At 48.4% G+C, this 20,210-nt stretch overlaps 1 protein-coding gene across 1 annotated transcript in view; it reads left to right on the plus strand.

The window, feature by feature from the left end:
* Positions 1 to 19,161, plus strand: part of ARK2C (arkadia (RNF111) C-terminal like ring finger ubiquitin ligase 2C) — a 52,064-nt gene extending 32,903 nt beyond the window's left edge. The window contains exons 2-8 of the mRNA XM_052778225.1: positions 4,101 to 4,413; positions 6,481 to 6,606; positions 10,112 to 10,241; positions 11,244 to 11,348; positions 11,877 to 11,972; positions 13,183 to 13,289; positions 14,448 to 19,161. Of these exons, the coding sequence (XP_052634185.1) occupies positions 4,101 to 4,413; positions 6,481 to 6,606; positions 10,112 to 10,241; positions 11,244 to 11,348; positions 11,877 to 11,972; positions 13,183 to 13,289; positions 14,448 to 14,565 (995 nt within the window). The 3' untranslated portion in view covers positions 14,566 to 19,161. The remainder of the gene's footprint in view (positions 1 to 4,100; positions 4,414 to 6,480; positions 6,607 to 10,111; positions 10,242 to 11,243; positions 11,349 to 11,876; positions 11,973 to 13,182; positions 13,290 to 14,447) is intronic.
* Positions 19,162 to 20,210: the final 1,049 nt, after the last annotated feature.

Genomic DNA, 20,210 nt, shown 5'->3' on the forward strand with positions numbered 1-20,210 from the left:
CCCTCTCCTCTTGACCAGCAGGCTGGACATGGGGACATGTGTTTCCAGCTTGGCCTCAGGTCAAAAGCCTCTCAGGGCTGGTAAGGACTTCTCTCTGCAGCAAGAACACTGGGCTTCCCCCTCACTCTTCAGCTGGAGGAGAGAAGTGTTTGCAGCAAAGACCGCTGAAGCTGAGGAACCTGCTAGGTGCCTTTGGCGTAGGCCATAAAAAACCCATCTAAGATCTGGCTGACATCTCTTCCTGCAAAATCAAAGTATCCCAATGGAGAAGGAGGATCCTTCTGTAGGATGAAGACCAAAACTTGAGCTTATTGAGCTGGCAGAAGGTCTCTGCCTTGCTGCTCCCAGAGCAACATTGCCTTCCTGCAGCCAATTCTGGGGCAGGTGGTGGGGAATGTGGCTCATGGAGAACGCAGTTAGTGGCTCTGGAGCTTGATAGGCACACTTTCCAACCTCATGGTCTTTGCTGCAGAAATGTCCTCAAAGCTTAGCTAATGAAAATGTCAGCCCTGCCCTTGTTCTGGGGAGTGAAAACAAAAGCTGGAGTGCCATATCTGGACTGGGTTTTAGTCATGGATTGCTCTCTGCTCTGGCAGATATTACTGTCCAGGCAAAAAGCAGATTAAATCCATGAATCAAATTTTCTTGAAGCATTTTATGGGCAATGCTTGTCAGTTCCAATGCAAATGTGATCTAGGACCAAACTGCAGCTTGGGAAAGAGAAGGAAGATGTGCTAGCAGAGTAATCATTAATAGACACTGATAAGATGAGATTCTCCATTGCATTGAATAGGGCTGAGAGCCTGAGAGCCAGATTTTGGTGTTGGTCATGGTGAGTTACCTGGAGTAAGGCTGCTCAGCTGGTGTCAGCAGGGTGGCACTGGATTTACCTTGTGTATGCGAGAGCAACGCACAGACTTGGAAAGCAGTCTCCAGCAAGGCCCTTTGTGGCTAGATACAATGAGCAGAAGAGGCTAAACTTGAAAATAGATAACTCAGAAATGTAAAGTTCTGTTTTGCACTGTTATTTGTTTGCCAGGGCTTTCTGGGGTCCACCAGTACCATGCTTGGCAAGGACTGTCTCTTTGTTGTGCAAGCTGGTTCAGTTATGCCAGCTGTATGACTTGATGACTGCTAATAAGCATAGATCTGCTGAAGTATTCCCTAAAGTCTTTGCTTTGCCATCAAAATCCTCATCAGCAATTGGATTAGTTGTAGGGAATGAACAATTACAACACAAGATAGTGTATTATGTTAAGACAAATTGATGGGGTTTATTTAATCATATGGTCCTGGTCACATCTTGATAGTATTTTTCCTATGGAGGGAAATGCATCATTGCACCAGTAGGTACCAGAAAAAATACGAAAAAATGCTTGATTTAATTGACTAGTGCCTCAAACTAAGGCAAATTAACTCTCTGTACAAAACCAAAGTGAGTTAGGCTTTACTGTAGGTTATGTTGGCTCTGCATGTCTTCCTGCCCAGATATCAGAGATAAAGTTTGCACTTTCTGGACCGCAGGGAAGCGTATGACCAAGTTCCTCACAAGGAACCACTGTCTTGGTATGGGAGGAAAAATTCAAGTCAAAAGCACTGACAAGATGATCTGCCCACCCTGTGCTCTTTAGTTCATCATGGGTTTGGCATCAAAGGCCCCGCAGACGTTTCACTAAATCAGACTAAGGCCTCCCAAGATACAGCAAAAGGCTGGAAATCCTTGGCTAAGGTTGCACCAGGCATCAAGAGACAAGAGAGGTGCATAAGATGAGAGACTGGCTTTTTCTGCTTTACTTATGTGCTACAAAATGTGTCCCAGTAAATGTGGGGGAATATCACTAAGCTTCTCTGTCATGTGTTGCCCTAAGCCATTTTTGTCTGAAATACAACCAAACTGCTGCCTGGTGGCACAGGCTGGTGTGTTTGGGTGTGCAGAGGGATTAGCACTTGATCCTGATCTCTCACCTTGTCTTCAGGCCCTGCAAACACCTGCAGATGTAAAATTGCTCACCTGTGACTTGCTGTAGCAGTTTTCCATTGGGACGACCCATGGCCATTAGAGGTTGAGCAATTCACCATGAGTTGCTTTGCAAGTACCCGGCAAACGCAGCGGTTAGGAGGCATCTCCCCTTGATTATGGTGTTGCTCAACTTTAGCAATGGGCCAGGGCAGCACAGGATCCCCATGTCATTACTCAGCTTTTACCTGTCAGTATGGTGAATTGGGGCCAAGCCAACAGCAGCAAATGTAACCTGCAGTACCCGGGGAACGGGGTATGTGTGTGGTTCTTGGGTCTGGGTTTGCAGCTCCATCACTGAGGAACGGCGGGTCCGATCCCACCTCCTCTGGTTTTAATGAATAACATAGTCGAATCATGCTGGTATCTGACAGCATGAGAAATTATCACCTTAAGAAGTTCTGCTGCTGGGGACACGCGTATTTGTTACCCACTGCCTCTCTCAGAGGGGCACTACGGAGGATTAGTTTGTATTTAAGGGATGCTGTGTGTAATTATTATGCAGTTTTGCAAACCATTCATTTCTGTTAGGTCATCTCCCGTTGTTTCTTTTGCTGACATCTGGCTTGCTTTGTGCATCTTCTGTTTCCATACGGGCATGAACAGAAAGCGCTCGGGGCTCCCTGAGCTGCTGTGATGGACTGGCCCTGCCTGCCAGCAGAAAGGAGAAATAAGCAGAAGGGATCTGGGTGAAGAAGGCATGGTGTGCCTGCCTCTGTCTTGGAATGACACTCAGTGTCTCTTGGTGCTGTTGTCCCTGGATATTTTGTGCCATTCCCAAAGATTAAAAAAGAAAGAGGAGTTTTTTAGGAAGATGAGGTGTTCAAAACACTGCATAAAAGGGTAGGTGTCCTATCCTGGGGCTCATCCTCAGCAAAGAGGCATCACTAATAGCCTCACTCAAGTCTCATCCTTCACCTCTGAGTTGACTCTTCCCCTAGTTTAAGAGCCAAAAGTTTTGCCGTGACGCCTGTAAGTGCTCTAGGAATGTAGGAATTAAAGTGTCAGATTGGGCCAAGGGCCCATCCAAGCAAGGATCTTGAGCGAGGTGCAAGCCAGTGCCAGATGTTTTGCAAAAAGCCTCCGCTATGGATATCTTTCACACCTCATTTCTTCCTCATTCCCATCAGTTTCATGGCTGGTCTCATAGCAGTCCATGTTGTGTTTCCTGCAGCCGTTTTCTCCCTGCATGCAGCTCACGAGGATGGGCTATTGAAAGACGCATGGTCTTAATCCCGGCACTCTGAAGTGGAAGGTGTCTCATTCACGTCCTGCAGTCAGCGAGAGACAGTTTCTTAGAGCAGAGATTATTTCCTTGCCTATGGGACATTTTTAGACAGGCAAAGAAATACCTTGAATTGCACGGAAATTCAGCAAGCTTTGAAAACTTTGGTGAGCTCATAACCCATGGAAATATATTTCAGAAAACAGATTTTTTTTTTTTTTCTAAAATTTTGAGGCTATTTCATAGAATCATAGAACAGTTGGGGTTGGAAGGGACCTTTAAAGGTCATCTCATCCAACCCCCCTGCCATGAGCAGGGACATCTTCCACTAGATCAGGTTGCTCAGAGCCCTGTCCAACCTGACCTGGAATGTTTCCAGGGATGGGGCATCTACCGCCTCTCTGGGCAACCTCTTCCAGTGCCTCACCACCCTCATCATAAAACGTTTCTTCCTTCTATCTCGTCTGAATCTCCCCTCTTTTAGTTTAAAACCATTACCCCTTGTCCTATCGCTACAGGCCCTATTAAAACTTTTGTTCTTTTTCTCTTTAGGACAGGCAAACCAAAACAAGCTGAAGCAGTTTTCATCAGTTTACACTTCAATTTGGAGCCAAAAAGTCACTCTGAACCCAAACCTATGTTTTGGTTCCAATGGTTTTTGGAAGAGAAAAACTATAAATCAAAATCAACATTTTTTCCATGTAATCGGCGTTAACTGACCTGTTCTCTTTTTTTTAACCCTTTTGGCAGAGGAGAGAGACACCTGTTTGCCCAATTCTTGCCCCGGATGGGCAACCATGGGGCTGGGCTGCCCTGGCCGCCGCTGGCCCCCGTGACGGCCGTGCATTTCTCTTCCAGGTGCTCCTTTTCAAAGGTCCCAGCATCCCCATGCTACCTCCTGCCGGCACTTCCACCTGGGTCCCCAGCCTCAGCTCTCCACCGACTTCACCCTGCCTCACGCGGTGCAGCCCCAGCCGGGGCTGACCCCCCACATGGCCCCCGCGCACCAGCACAGCGGTCCCCTGCACCAGCCCTTGGCACCGGTGCCAGCTCTGCCCTTCCAGGACGTGGCCGGACCCTCCTTCCTACCTCAGGCGCTTCACCAGCAATACCTCCTCCAGCAGCAGCTTCTCGAGGCACAGCACCGCCGGCTCATGCCCCATCATCCCAGGTAAGAGCATCTGACTCTTCCCGAAGGATGCTGAGAAGCTACGGCAGCCTCACTTGAGCAAAGTGGCTTCTGCAAAACTCCAGCAGTACGTGGTGGTAACCTTTCTTCACAGGTTCGTCTGTGTACCCCCAAAATGCATCCAGCAGAAGGGAAGTTGCAGGGCAGGTTGCACCTCCAGGTGTATCTTTCCCATGGGGATCCATCCCATGCTCATCTAGTACGTCCCAAGGTCACCTATTCTTGTCACTTGTAGGAGAATCATGATGGTAACACCTTGGTGTTGCGGTGAACCTGTGCCGCGCGGCAGAGAGAGCGATAGACGGCGTGCACGAGCTACCTCCTCGTAGCTGCTGTTTCAAAACCGTGTAAGAGATTGTATCCACCCGTTCCATCAGGTTTTGCACATGAAGAGCTCGCTCCCCTGGGTCTAGGTAGGCTTCCCAGCTCTGTGAGGGGATGATGCTGTTGACCTGCAGCACATTCAATTCCAGAAAGCAGCCGAAATTCAGACTGGGCTGACGACTGCAGAGAGAATTACTGTAACTCAGCAGAGGTGGAAGTAGATGCCTGGCCTTGTCCTGATTGTGTTTCTTGAGAGAGGGGTTTACATAGCACGTAGGAGAGGAGTGCTTTTTTTGGAAACATATGGAAGCTATTTGTGGGTTGTACCCATGGATCAAGAATCAGAGGATGAGTCTTTGCGATAGTGCTTCATTTGGAAGGAATGCTACAGATGGAAAACACTTTCTTTCCATACCCTTTTTGTGTGAAAATTGTGTGTTCTTCTCATCCTTGTTTTGTTTTGCATAAGCTGGATTTTAGGTGGATTTAATGATTAGTTAATAATTGGGTAGCAAATATGTGCGAGGCTGAGGCACCGATGATACAAGTGTTTATCTCTTAGTCATAAGCTGAATTCAAATACAAGCACGGAGCACAATTCCATGCAGAAGCTGCTTTGGTAAATGCTGTCAGTGTTACATTTGCAAGTGGGTTGTGGTGTGGAAAAGGGCAGGAACCTCTTGCCCAGTCCCACAGCCTGTTTCTGAAAGCACAGCTGCATCGGAGGAGGGTGTCAGAAACGTTACAGGTGTGGGGCATGAGGTCCCAGTAATGGGAATCTGGGTCATGCCCTTAGAACTGAAGCCTCTGAACTGTGGTTGCATGAAAGATTCTTTATCTAGTAGTTCCCTGCTCCATTTTCTCTAGTGTTTTCCCATAGCTTTGCTTTGCGATGGTTCCACTGGTAAGCAGGGAGCAAGGGGTATGAGTCTGTCTGTAGTGCAAATCATGCTTGTGTATCCGTCTTGTACCTCTCCAAATGTGGACACTGATCAAGCAGCCCGTGCTCTTCCCTTGAGTAGTTCGAATGGGCAATAATCACAAGAAGAGACTCAAATCCGTAGAAAAATCCTGCTATGTATTCTACCGCTTTCCCTTCCCTGCCTGCAAAGACAGCAGAGCTGGGGGAGAAGGTGCTGGATCCCAGCCTGGCCTGTCCATCATCCAGAGAAATGTTGGCAAAGGCCAGCGAGAGTAAATTCTGCTTTCAGTTACTCCTGAGTAATCCTGTTATGAATGAGGTTCCCCAGGAGTTTATGGACTGCATGGGGAGATGAGGCAACCTGCAGCTTCTTTATGATGATGGATAACGGCTGAAGCAGGGACATGTTTTATCTTGTATGTTGTTTATGGGGCTGACAGTGGAGAAAAAGAAAATACTGCAAATGGCACAAAGCTGCTAAGGAAGAAGTTGTTTGGTTTCTTCCTTTTCTCTCCATGGTGCCATGAAGTAGCATCCTCTGTAAACCGCGTGGATGCGGATGCCGCGGGGGGTGAGCGGAGGTCTGCGTTATGTCCGTGGTGACCACGAGTAAGCGACATAGCTCTGGGTTCCTCTTCCCATCATCCCTGACACCTACCTGGACTCTTTCTCTTGGACACATATTCACAAGCCCAACCGTTTGGGTTTTCCCCTGGTTTATTGACACGGGCTCAGAGGAGGAGCTGTACGTACTCGTGCCCGCCGCGTGGCTAACTCGCTTGCTGGTCTCCTCCTCACCGCAGGCGGGCTCAGGAGCGCATGTCTGTTCAGCCTCACCGTCTACACCCCAGCTTTGACTTCAGCCACCAACTGCAAACTCCACAACCCATGGGGCCCCAGCCCAGGTATTTAGCCGAAGGCACAGACTGGTAAGTCTTCCACATTTCGCTAGTGAGTTGAATGAGGTGTTTAAGAAGTCCTGGGGAGGCTGCAAGGGTTGGTGAACGTCATCATGGATCAATGCTTTCATGAAAGCTAATGGTTCAGCTCAACAGATACAATGTGAGGGGGTGCGCGATGGGAAAATTAATCTCTGGGAGGGCCGTGAGTGTGTGCTAAAGCCTTTATGCATGTATATGATAACATCGAGGCATTGATATCATAGAGTGCAGCCAAGCATTAATCTTCCCCAGGGGCTTTTCCTGCTGCAGGGCACAGCCAGCGTCTTTTTTCCGTAGACCGACGTCTCTGCCTGAAGTAGACCTTCTGCTGTCCACCAGGCACTGAAAAACCAGTGGCCACAACTTTTTCTGTGTTCTAAATTAGGGAGCACCATGATGTCCTGCCCCGCAGGGTGGTGTGAATGAATTAATAGTTGTTAATCGTTCTCCCACTGTAGTGTTCGATACCCTGGAAAAGCTGAGCGAGGAATTGATCGTTTTGTTTTCAGAGCAGGTTTTGAGCTCTTGCGCAGTTAATAAGGTATGGGCCCCTACTTGGAAGAATAAGAAAATAAAAACATACTTCTGAGTAGCTGCTTGTTAGCTGAGCAAAGTCCATTCTGTGCACTGAGTGGAAAAAATAGCATGTGAACATGTAATTAGAGACAATCGCAATGTGTATGCACAAGGGGACGGAAATAAAAAGGCACAGGAAATCTTAATTATGGCATTTCCTAGCATATGAGCACTACGCTCTGCAAATGGAGAGTCCTTTTAACACAGGGTTTTTTTTTTCCCCTTCCAGGGTAATAATACACAGCCTAAAATAATGGCCAGATACTTCTGCCATTTTCTTCTCAGGTGTTCCCATTACTGGCACCACTGTGAGCTGAATTTGGCCAGGATGACATTGTTCGGATCAGTTTGCAAAGCGGTTCACATACCACCCAGATAGAGCCATTCTTTCTGCCTCTCTTTCGGCGCAGAGTGTTTAATTATAATCATTAAAAGGATCTGATAAATCATCGCTTTATGTTCTACTCCTCCTCCCTCCTTTTTCCCCCTGTGTTGCTCCATAGCCTTATAAAACCTAAGGAGTGGGGATGACAGAAAACATATACTGTGTACATATATTTGGGTGACTCACTTCCCCTCGGGCCACATGTACAGTTTTGCCCAGTGACAGATATAAAAACTTTCCTTTAATGTGTTGCCACCTCATGAGCAGCAGCGGCACTCACTCGGAGGCAGTAGGTGGTAGGCACTGTTGCGGGAAATGGGGATGGAAAGAAGATCTGAAGGTGATCAGTCATCTCAGACAGCCCAACCTCCATTAAAATCTTCCAGCGAAGAATAAATAAATTCCCATTTGGTTCCTTAAATCATCTTCTGCACACGCACTGGGTGACGACCATCCAACCTGTTATGTGGAGCCTTATCCTTCACTTCTTGGTTGTTGGCAGCCCGTGTACCATAAATATCACAGCTCTTGAACCTCGCATCTGAGCATCAGGATGCTGTACAGTAGCACAGGCTAGAACGTGATGGTTGGGTTTGATTTTCTTCAGCTAATGTGCTCTGCTTATTCACCCCCAAACCCTGGGAAAACAGCATTCCATGCAGTATTCTGCTTTGGACCCTTCTGTAGACCCACAGAATCGCTTCAGGAGCCTCGACACCCCATTTTAGGGCTCTAGCTGCACCAGTGCACAAACAGTTCAGCAGTGCTGTCATTCCAATTACTTGTGCAAGTTAATAGTGGCCATTCATCTTTGAGAGATGTCTTCGGTCCTTGTCCTCAAAGCACTCTGTGGATTATCACGTCTATTTTGTAGACAGGGAATATGGGAAGGCAGAGAGGAAGAGGTCAAGGTTATGCATCAGGCCAGTGACAGGGCTGGGAATGGACCCAAAGCATCCCGATTTCCACTTGAGCCTTCCATCCACCTGGGAACAGTCTTAAGCAATTGGATAAATCTCCACAATTGTGACACGGGAGCTGGAAAATGCCCAGCCCTGCAGATTCCCACCCTGGTTGTGTTCCTGCCAGTTGCCTGCTGTGTTTTATCCTCTGCCAGGTTTTGTCTGTCTAGCACATACATGGCTAGCACGGGGCCAGCAAAAATAGTCCCTCTCTTTGCATCAGCTTGATGTGGGGTGACTTATTAGGGGGTACTAGAGGACTGGAGCTGCTGCCTGGTACACAGGCTGTTCTGGGTAAAGGATTTCTGCATTTACTGTCCCCTCACGTCCGTTATCTGCTGTTGGGCGAAAACAGTTTCACAGCTGCTGAAGGACACGTCTGGGTTGCTCCTAACCAGCCGTGGCACTCGCTGCCGCTGTCCTCCTCACAGGGGAAGAGAAGTTCGAGGCTGAAATGGGAAGCCACCCCTGTGCTCTAATTAGCTTTGCTTTTGTAAATGTGAAGACAATGGTTATTAGAGCGCCAGCTTTGGTAATTATGATAAAGTAAATGACGTTCAAAGCACTTGTTTGCTGAGAGACTCCTTGGCTGGAGAGCCGAGGGATCAGCTAATTGGATTATAGATGGAGATGCTGTTTTAGGTCTCCTCCCGTCCCCTCCACACGGCGTGTGGATGGGGTTGCAGTTTGTTTCTGCATGCTTGGATTGGGCAGAGCTGCAGGGTTTTCTGGGATTTTGGTTATGCCAAGTCTTGGGATTGAGCTGGATTATTTTTCTGGAGGAAAAAAGTGCCCAAACTCACCAAGCTGAACCCCAGCTCTGCTTGCCTGGGCCAGGCTGCGTGTGGGCAAGTGGGACCATCGGGGATGTCCTGCTTTACCGGTGCTGGCCCGCTGGTTGTGTGACACCCTTTCCTACAGCAGTCTCATCCAGAAATTTCTTAAAACCTTTATATTTTCTGCACAAACAGCAGTTCTGGAGTTCGCTGAGGCTGGGGTCAGGCAAAGTGTAGTCTCCCTTGTTTCCTCATGTCCTACCATGATCTGGGCTGGGAAACCTTCAAAGAGAGCACAGGCACATCGAAAAGCCCCCCGAGAGAGCCTAGCCGGCTCCTAACAACTACCCAGAATGGTTCATCAGTGTGTCCCCAGAGTAATTAGCTGTATTCCTGCAAAATATTCAAGACAAAATGCAATTGTTTGCAGTGATGGCAGCACAGGGAAGACCTGGGCTGGCTAGGTTGAGTTACCGAGCTTGGATATCGAACGGAGCCACCAAAATGTTCTTGCTCTGAAATTAGCAGGCTGCATCTGTGCAGCTCTTGACCCTGGCTAACACAAATGCTAACCGGCATAAAAACAACCCCTCACTCCTTCGTGCTGGCCTGGTGGGCGATTGCCCAAATTGGAGGAAACTCCCTTCCAAGCAGTAGCATCACCCCAGGCTGAGGAACCCAGAGCAGCCCAGGGCCCACCAGTGGAGGTTGCCCTGTGAGCAGGATCCGACTTGCTGCAAGCCATGCAATAAAACCGTGCGGTCAAAGCCGTATCTTCATCCTCGTGCCCACAGGGACCTCAGTGTCGATGCGGGACTGACTCACGCCCAGTTCCAGGTCCGGCCGGTCCCTCAGCCCTATCAGCATTACTTAGCTACACCTCGGATGCACCATTTCCCCAGAAGCACATCCTCGACACAGATGGTAAGTGAAACGCTTTTACCAAGAAATGTTTTAAGCATTGTCTGCCAGAAGGCAGTCAAAATAAAGGCTGCTATCTTTCTATCACCTGTCTTCTGCGAATCCTACTTATCTCCGGCCGTGGGAGGGAGTGTCTGAAAGGATAATGTTGCATCATTGCACTCTGGATTAGAGAAAGGAAAGAAAAGCTCAGCTGCTCTGGAAAGATTCGGTCCATCACGTGCAGCACCACGCTCACAAGCTGGTCTGCAAAACCTGGGCAGGGTTTGAGAGACGCAGCAGTTATTACTAATAATAAAAATACTAATAATACTGGAACAAACTGTGGGCTCCCAGGACTTTTTGTATACAGAAGGATTAGCAGTAGGTGACTCCCTTCCTTGGCTCAACCCCGAGGACCGTCCCTTATCACGTCGTCGTTCTCTACATCAGCCTTGATGCCATCTGTAAAGGTTTTGCATGACCTCTCGCACAGGTGGAGGTGGGGTTTGATGAGAAGATGGGCTGACAGGGGTCATTTGCTGGCCCTTCTCCTAACAGGGTGCTGTGTTTGGAGCTGAGCCATGCCAAGCACTGCTAATCCTCAGAAATCCCACGAGGGTGTTTTTGCCTTGTGCCCATAGCCGGACCCTGACGCCTGGGTACTACAGCAAGGCTTAAAAAATCAAAGCTTGGATGAAGAGAAATCCACCCATTTAAAACTAAAAATAAAATCTCTTTTTAAGCTAATCCATGTTGAGAATCTGGAACTGCAATGTTATAAATGCAACAGGAATTATTATAACAGATAGTTTATTCAGAAGAAATGCATGTTCTTAGTTATCATTTATAGGAGATCTATTTAATAAAACCTCATTTTTTGGTTATTAAAAGGCTTCCACTGGGGAAGGTGTCGGTCTGCTCTTTCATTTTGAATTTTTAAAGCACTAGATTTAAATCAGGGTACACAAGGGATTTCTACGGGCAAGTACAGGTGGCTTTATTTTCCTCCCTCTCTTCTTGCAGGTTGTTCACGAAATCAGAAATTACCCTTATCCTCAGCTTCAGTTACTTGCTCTTCAGGGACTGAACCCAAGCAGGCACACGTCCGCTGTGCGGGAGAGCTATGAAGTACGTATCTTGGGGACTAGAATTATTATTAAATGTTGAAATGCTGGGAATCTATGCGAGCTCTGGCATAAACTTGTAAGACTGTTTTGTGGCATGGCAGTTGTATTGAGTCTTGCAGCAATTTTAGTAATAACTGGGAGGCAAAGGGGTTGAGTCAGTTTGGTAAAAGTTGGTTTACTCCAAGGTGCCTGGGTCTGGCTCGGGTTGACTCTGGCTCCCTTCATGTCTGTGAACAAAGTGCTGTAGTTCTACAGGGGTTTTTTTCCCAGCCTGTCAAATGGAGCTCAAATTCCACCCTAATTTCTGAAATATTGGAGATCCAACTCTTAGCCTTGAACCCTTAGTTATTAGCCCAAGTGCTAGGGCTCAGATCCATCATTAAAGCACGACCGATTTGGGTTTGATGGACATTTCTATCAAGGAAAGGGCAGGAGGGAGCCTTGGTCACCACCAGGTAGGCTGGGGTGGTGGGACCTCGTGTCCCGGGAGCAATCCTGATGGCAATTTGCTGGTGTTCCCGTGCCGCAGGAGCTGCTGCAGCTGGAGGACAGGCTGGGCAGCGTGAGCCGGGGTGCCGTCCAGAACACCATCGAGAGGTTCACCTTCCCCCACAAGTACAAGAAGGTGAGCGCCCCAAAACCGCGTCACGGCTGCCAGCCCCTCTCAGTTGGCCAAGGGTTGTGGGCACAGAGCGGACAGAAGGAAGGATGTTGGTGGGTCGCAATCCTCAGGGTTGGCAAACTGGTGCCCTCAATCAAAATATTCCCCGAAACGGGGGAGGAATGTAAAATCCGGAATCGATGCTTTAATATCTTGTGGGGCTCCCGGGCTGAAGCAGTGGTGTAGCTCAGCTGGCTGTTTCTCACTTCTAGGCTAGGAAGCTGCGGGCCAAATTTTCAAAAGGGTCTCAACCTTCTCCCACCCAGCGGGTGCAATTTCACCCCTGTCCGCACCTGGTAAGAAAGTGCACACACCAAGGGGGCTTCGTGCATGCAAACCCACCCCGTTCTGCATGCAAGCGGCGCTGCCCGCGCACCCCGCCGTGAGGGCGCGGGCTCCATGGTGTGGGGGAGGTTGTCCTCCCCTCGCTTTGCAAGGGTTGTCTCCTCTGTTGGAGCTGATCTCCTGCCCCTAAGGAAACGGGTGCCATATTTTTGGGTTGTGCTAAGTAGAAAATGGGGAAAATGCTTGTTTGGGTAGTAATTTCACATGTTGGTCATTCCCGGCTGGGCAGTAACAAGTAGGGGTGTTGCATTGCCCTGGTTGGAAGCGAGTCAACTCCTGCTGCGCTTCTCTCTGACCGCATCTCCGGTGGATCCAGAAAAATCATATTGATAGGAATGGATGTGTGGAGGGAAGAGGAAAGGGGAGAGCTGACAGGCTAAGCGCTGCCCCATGGCGCAGCGTGGGGCTGGGCCAGTGGCCAAGCTGGCATGGGGCACAGTGGTTGCCCTTCCTGGCAGTGGTGGCCTCACATGTTTTGGGGTCTCCAGGAGAAGCCTCCAGCAAAGGAGACCATGGGGCTAGCCCCACTGCAAGGAGGATGGATGGAGGAGGTGGTGGGGGGCTCTGTTAGGGCAGCAGAGGACAGGGTGCTCCTTGGGGCACTACCACCAGGCCCACTGCCACCAGCCCCAGGAGGAGACGTGCCGACCAGCAGTGTGTTGGTGGCATCCTCCCCTCACTGGCTGTTTTGGGTGGGCTGGCTTCCCCAAGCTGGAGGATCTGGCTGACAGATGAAGCTTTTATTATTTACCTTCCTGCAACTACCAGGGCTTGGGAGAGCATTAGAAAGCCAAGTCCTAACCAAATTATGTCTTTAACCTTGCTGCAGAGAAGACCGCAGGAGGGCAAAGCTGAGCAAGAGGATGGAGAGGAGTCGGACACCGACGAGAAATGCACAATCTGTCTGTCCATGCTTGAAGATGGAGAAGACGTCAGGTACGATCCTTCCATCTGCTCCTCTGACTCTGGATGCCATCTGAGTTGTGTTTACTGGGATTAATGGTGCCATGCGCTGGTGGGATTGTCCCTGTTCTCGTCCTAACAAACTTGGGCTGTTGCAGGGTCTGGGAAACTAAATGCCATTTAGATGGCCATTGGTACAGCCTGTAGGTAGGAAGAGCAGCAGAAGGGCCAAGTTTTTGTAGTTGGGTTTGGATCACCTGCTTCAAGGCTGTGCCAACGGGCCAGGTGGCAAGTGTCAGAGAAGGATGGGTCCCAGGTCTCAGGCAGCCATCTGGAGCTCAGGGACATCAATGTCTGAGCTTGACAGATGACCAAAGTATGATAAAAGGGAGTGTGGGTGTGAAGTCCAGGGGATTTTGGCTTGTGACCAGGAGGGAGCTGCTTTATTGTAGAATAAGTGAGATTACTCCACCCGCATGGTCGCAGGGAACAGTCCTGAGCCAACAATAAAGCCCCAGTTATCCCTCACAGACATCCCCAGGCTCTTGGTTGGGTCAAATCTCTGCTTGTGGATGGGGGACAGAGGATGGGGACAAGCAGTTGCAAAGGGCTGAGCTACCATGGCTGAAGGAGCTGCACGTGGGCGGTGCAGCTGCACTACCTGCTCCTGCTCCTCACCCTTGAATTCCCTTAAACCATCAAGAAAAACTCTGATCTTCTTGCTGTGGGTCCTTGTGGCTCAGGGTCCCTCTGGCTCATGAGGGTGAGCAAAGAGATGGCAAAGGTGTGATGTAGGAGAAAAGCAACCACAATCCCTGGGGCACACCAGACACCCACATAGGAGTGCTGGGGACCCACCTGACTGCTAATGAGCCACAACGATGAAGAACCAAGAGGCTTTGGAGTATAACCTAATACTCCTGAAAGGTTAAAAAGCAGCAGCCAGGGTAATTAATAACTGGAACAACTCAGTTCAGGAGGGTGTGGGGTTTTCTAAAAGGCTTTTAGCCAAGAAGGACATCATCTCAGACCTACTGCCCTATGTGAGCTGGCGTGGTTGGGGAAGGCTGTACCGGTGTCCCTACATCGGTGCTTTCCCATGTTTGAAGCAGCCCCGGCTGCTGCTTTCTGGCTTTTCTTGGTCCCCTGGACCTTCTCCATCCTAACGGGGTGGTACTTCTCTCTCGGCAGGCGGTTGCCCTGTATGCATCTCTTCCACCAAGTGTGCGTGGACCAGTGGCTGGCCACCAGCAAGAAGTGCCCGATCTGCAGGGTGGACATTGAAACACAGCTCGGCTCGGACAGCTGAAAGGACTGGCTGGACACACCATTTTCCTTACCAGGTCATATGGCCATAAACCCTTGCAGCAAAATTTTTGCCTTCTGAGCCATTTGATTGAGAGGAAAAGTCTGCAGGCACGTTAGTGAGGAGGAGGAGGAGGAGGAGGAGGTGGCGGTACAATATCTAGCAGTAGGAGATATTGCACATACGCAGGATACGGGCCCGGTGAAAGGGAGCTGGCATTCCCGGAGCTCAGAGACCCCGTGCTGCAGAAGATTTAGTGTTGAACATGAAGGAACTAGTTGTGGTAGTCTGGCCTGTCAATCCTGCATTTCATGAGGATTGTATATATACCTCTCGAATACGTAGAAACATGTTAGGGGTCCTTTAGCTATTTCTATGGATGGCAGCTGGAGCATGTTAGCTTAAGAAATGTTGTGTTTGATGCCCTACTCATCTTGTGGTGGACATGTTGCTGTTACCTAATTTGCACCAAATATTTTTTCATAGATTCCTTATTTTGGTGCCTGATTAATACATGGCGGAGGGGGAATAGAGGTCAAGCTTTCCCACCCTTGTGGGGGAAGAGGCGAAAAAGCAAAATCCTGTTTACAGTCAGAAGGGTTGCGCTCTTTGCCTCAGCCGCGTGTGCTTCCTTTCCTTGCATTTACAGTGTGTTGCAAATTTAGAGAAACTTAAAAAAAATAAAAATTGGGAATGAAATGAATGAAGCAATAGGGAGAAGCTTCGTTCCTGCTTATCTGCTGGTGCTGGACACTTTCTGTAGGGGCACGATATTGGAGTAGATGCTGTTTCTTTGCTTTCCGTCTCTTAGCGATAGCTTCGCATATCGAAATCCAAGGAAGGGCTGGCTTCATAATTGCCGTTGTCCATGATGCTTTCCCCTGTGAGCTGTGAGGCTGGTTGGCTTCAGCAGCCACTGCCAGCACTGGTCCAAAAGGATGGTTACTGGAGTTGGTGCCTATAGCTGTGCTTTGGGGTATAATAACGCCAGAGAGGTGCTGAGAGATGTACGCTGCCGAGTCCTCTCCCACGCAAAACCATCTCTGCTAACGGGAAAGGAGAAAACTCGATGCTCTCAAGGCACCGCTGAGGCCGTGAGCATTTTGGCACGGGAGGGGAAGGCAGATTGGAAGGGCAGTTTGCTGCTTTTTGGAGGGGCTGGGTTGTGACCCTGCTTCAAAGCACGTGCACCTGCACCCGCGTGCATTTGTATACACAGGTCATATCCATACGGAGAGTGGAGCGGTTGTTAAAATGAAACTTAATTGCATTAACGATCAAAACAGAATTAGGAGGTGGTCCCCGAAGGAGTGAGCTGTTGCGATCCAAGCTTCCCCTGAAATAAAGACCTCAGCTCGCCAACCGCAGGGACTGAGCTGAAAAGTCCCTGGAGAACTGACATTCACAACCAAAAACCTTTTTTTTTTTTTTTTTTTTTTTTTTTTTTTTTGCATACTAGGGGAGCAAAGGGAGAAGCAGAGGAACAAGGGGAATTAGTCAGGAACATTATATATTGAAAATACTGATGTGGCGGGAATGATTTCTGGCTCCCCTGAGCATCTGTTTTGCTGGAGCCAAGTGATGCTCTCCAAGAAGAACAATCATAAATTACCATCTGAGAGATCACAGAATTCCCATGAGCTGTAATTGGAAAACACCAACCTCAGAGACAACCCAGAGATTTTTTTTTTTTCCCAAATGGAGAGGGGAGGGAAAGAGGGGAGCCCCATGGGGTGCAAGGATGCAGGAGCTCCTCTCTTGCTGTGCCCATGCAGGTGAGAGGGATTGGAAGGGGACACATGGTGGCATATAAGGAAGATGATAGAAGGAAGAAATGTTTTACGATGAGGGTGGTGAGACACTAGAAGAGGTTGCCCAGAGAGGTGGGAGATGCCCCATCCCTGGGAACAGTCCAAGTCAGGTCGGACAGGGCTCTGAGCAGCCTGATCTAGTGGAAGATGTCCCTGCTCATGGCAGGGGGGTTGGACTAGATGACCTTTAAAGGTCCCTTCCAACCCAAACCATTCGATGATTCTATGATATATTTGCCACCCAGCCCAGGCGATGGCTTCTTGGGGGATGTGGTGGTCCCAGCCCTGATGTCCATGGGTCAAGGAGTGGTCCATCAATACCTATGGGGCCTGCTCCAGCAGCAGCAGATTGAAGCAGCATTAAAAATAATACTAATATTACTAATAATATGGACAAGCAAAGCAAGGATTTGCTGGTAAAATACACTGTAAGTTGGTCTGGTCTGTCCAGGCGTGAGCCGGGGACAAAGCAGGGGGAGGAAAGGGGCAATTGAGACCCTGGCCAGGTGGGGAGGGAATGAGGAGCGCTTCCGAACCGCGCGTTTTCTTAAAGCCTATGCGAAAGTATTACTATTTGCCTAATGAACAAGCACAGTTTTTAAAAAAAAAAACCAACAAAAAAAAAAACCCCTTTGGTGAAGAAAAGCACCAAACTCCCGTGGTCTCGTGTGAGTGACTGATCCCAAGGTGCGTGCGAATTTACAGCGTCTGGAGTTGCATCGATGTGTCAGGTTCCTTTGCGTTTAAATAATTTGTACGAGTAGGATGCGATAATAGGATGAGTTTAAAAACAAAACGAAACAAACAACAAAAAATCTCTAGGAACAAAACATTGATAGTTTACAGGGTTTTGTGAGTTTAAATGCCTTATATTTAACAATCATAATTTATGACTAACTTGTAGATATTGTGGGTTCTTATTTAATTATTTTTATAGTTGTTTTTTGCATTTTTAATTATAATTTATTTATTTAGAAATTAATACTAATTTTTTTTATTACTCCTATTACCTCATTTTTGCATTGTTTCTGGGAATGGAATGCTTTGCATGCGTCGGTACTTTAAAGAAAAAAATTAAACATGGGATGTGGGGGGTAATGCTTATCTTATCAAAAAAAAAAAAGAGAAAAAAATCAGGGTGTGTGATTACAAACTGTATTACTGTGGTGCTGTTACCTTGGATACATTCCATAAAAATGCAAACCTTTGATTCTGTATGCTGTGACATAGTGGAAAACTGCAATATAGTGACTGTGTTTAGCACATATATATGAATATTATTTGCACTCATAATCAAACTCTGGTGATCCTTTCACTTGCGTCCTTGCGCATTGAAGGCGATTAACGGCGCTCTGCAAAACCAAAACATTTTGGTCGATTCTTGCTACCGCCCTGTCCCCGACGCCGCTGGTGATGCTACTGCTCTTGCTGCATGTGTTATCCTGCAATAACACCCGGCGGGCCCCCGCTACAAGGCTGTGCTTGGGGCGATGCATGCATTTAGTGCAAGACTCTGCAAATTGCTTCAAAAGCCGAGGAAGGGAGCCCAGGCATGGTGGTTTTGCCCAATTTTTGGTGCCTGTCAGTGCTCGGTCTGGCTTTTTTCACCCTCTGTGCGTGCACCCAGCTGGGCGCTGCGGGGAGGATGATGGAGGCAATCGATTGAGCCTGAGCTAGGAGGCAACAAAACTGAGGGATTCGTTGCAATTTTGAAGGGTTGACCCATGGTCTAGCCGAGAGGGGCTGGGATGGACGCGGGAGCGATTCGGCATCCTTTTGTAATGCCTGGCCGTGAGCGTTTGCTCTAACCCAGCTGTGAAACGTGCCCGGAGCAGAAGCCCTCGGTGCTGATCTTCTTGATCAGTTGGTTTCATCCCCCCTGTTAAAGGGGAGACTTCAACTTGGAGCTTTTTAATCCCCCGAAGAGCTGGGACGTGCACCGGAGCCTTCCCGTCCCCAAGGAGGAGGTCAGCCCCAAGCTGATATCCCGCTCCTGCAGCAGCGGCCAAGCATCCCCATCCCCAGACACGGCCGCGCCGCTCTCGCGACGCACTGCCCTTTCCCAAAACGCTCCGGAATATCAAGCGCTTGAGCCTGGCAAGAAGGTTAGAGCGTCTTTGATAATATTTTAAGCTTTAAGCCATAACCCCTCTCGGTCAGCACAGATGCTCGGCCATGTATGGACAGAAGTGGGGTTCAATGCATGTGCTCAGCCAGTAGCTGACCCCCCCCCTCCCCCAAAAAAAAGGCTTTGGATGCAATTCTCCTTTGGATTAGAAAGGCACAAAATGACTGTACCTTAATTTTTTTTCTCTGTCCCTTCAGGGTGCTGCTCTGCTTTGTTGACTTTGCCTTACCCTGGGTTTAAAACCTGTCTGTGTTTTTTTCCTTGCTGCTCTCTAATACTCCTCCCCTGTAGGCTGGAGCTGCGGTTTTGAGCCGTTCAGGGACAGGGGGTCGGTTGTTCCCCCCACAAAGACACTGTAAAAGGGATAAGTAAAACAAGGAGCGAACAAACAAAATCCTCTCCTTTAATGGCCCAGGCTGGTGAAAGGATCACCCACATTTTTGTACTCCTACTGCTGTTCTGTTGTGCTGTGCAACATTTTGCTACATAGACTATTTTATAGAAGAAAGCTAGAAAAATATTTATTATTAATATTAAAGCAATAGTGCATTGAAGAAATGAAAAGACATTAGAAATTGTGTAAATGCTTAGATTCACTTTTGGTGGATTTTTTGTACTTTATTTATAACTAATAAAACAGACTGCATTGCTAACTATAAACCTGTACCACAGAGAAGTCACCTGGCAGGGCCATCGCTTCGTCTTTTTTTACCGTTCGTTTCTTGTTTCTTTGGGTCGGAGTCAATTCTTCTTTCACTGCTTATGTCTTTGGACTTCGATGTGCAAAAGAAATGCTGCTGGGGTATAAAATACTCTGCCCAGCTGGTTTGCAGAGGCTGTTGGTGCTTGAGCTCTGTGGCAAAGGCGAGGTGAGACTCTCCACACCGGGCACACCACTGTGTGTGATGTCCTGTGGCACCAGTTTTGTGATTAGGTACCAAAATCACTTTCTAGAATCAAGCTGGAAATTGCCTGTTAAAGAGAGATTTCTCCTCTAAACACATCCCACGGTGTCTGTAGGATGTCTCTGGCAAGTCCTGCAGTGATACCGACAGGTCCTCCATCCTCCCCATGGAGAAGCATCTCCCTCCCTGTGAGTCTCCTGCTTAATAACTAAGGAAAGAAAAACTTACTGGAAGGAAAAAAAAAAAAAATCCTCCTAACTAATACAGATATATTTGAGGGTATTTTCAATCCTTTTGTTACCTGTTGGAGAATCCAATGGGCCATACACCCAAGTTTGCATCCTGCACAGCTCATTTCGTAGGTCCTCTTGCACTTTTATTTTTTCCCACAATGAATGGTGCCGATCCCTGCTCCTACCCACTCGCGATTCGGCTGTTCCTCCTCATGCATTTCATATAGAAAGGCTGAGACCAGTCCCCAGCTTGGACTATGTGATTAGACTAAATAAGCCTTGGAGACAGGCAGCTGCTGATCCTGGAGATTTGGTTCCTGTAGCTGAAGGGAATTGCCGGCTCCTCCAGCATCCAGCAGAGGCTGCATAAGGGAGGCATCGTATTCAAGCAGTACGAAGCTCCCATTATAGGAAGCTTTTACAAATTCAGAAAACAGAAAACGGGTTAAAAATGACCTGTTGGTCCAGCTGGGGAAAAATCTCAGTCGCTCGCTGAGATTTTGCTGATGTCCTTCGAAAGGGTAACGGCGCTGGGAGAGTTGCTTGAGATGGCAATCGGTTTTTCGTCAAA

This window comes from Harpia harpyja, chromosome Z (assembly GCF_026419915.1).
Source record: "Harpia harpyja isolate bHarHar1 chromosome Z, bHarHar1 primary haplotype, whole genome shotgun sequence".
NCBI classification, from domain to species: Eukaryota; Metazoa; Chordata; class Aves; order Accipitriformes; family Accipitridae; genus Harpia; species Harpia harpyja.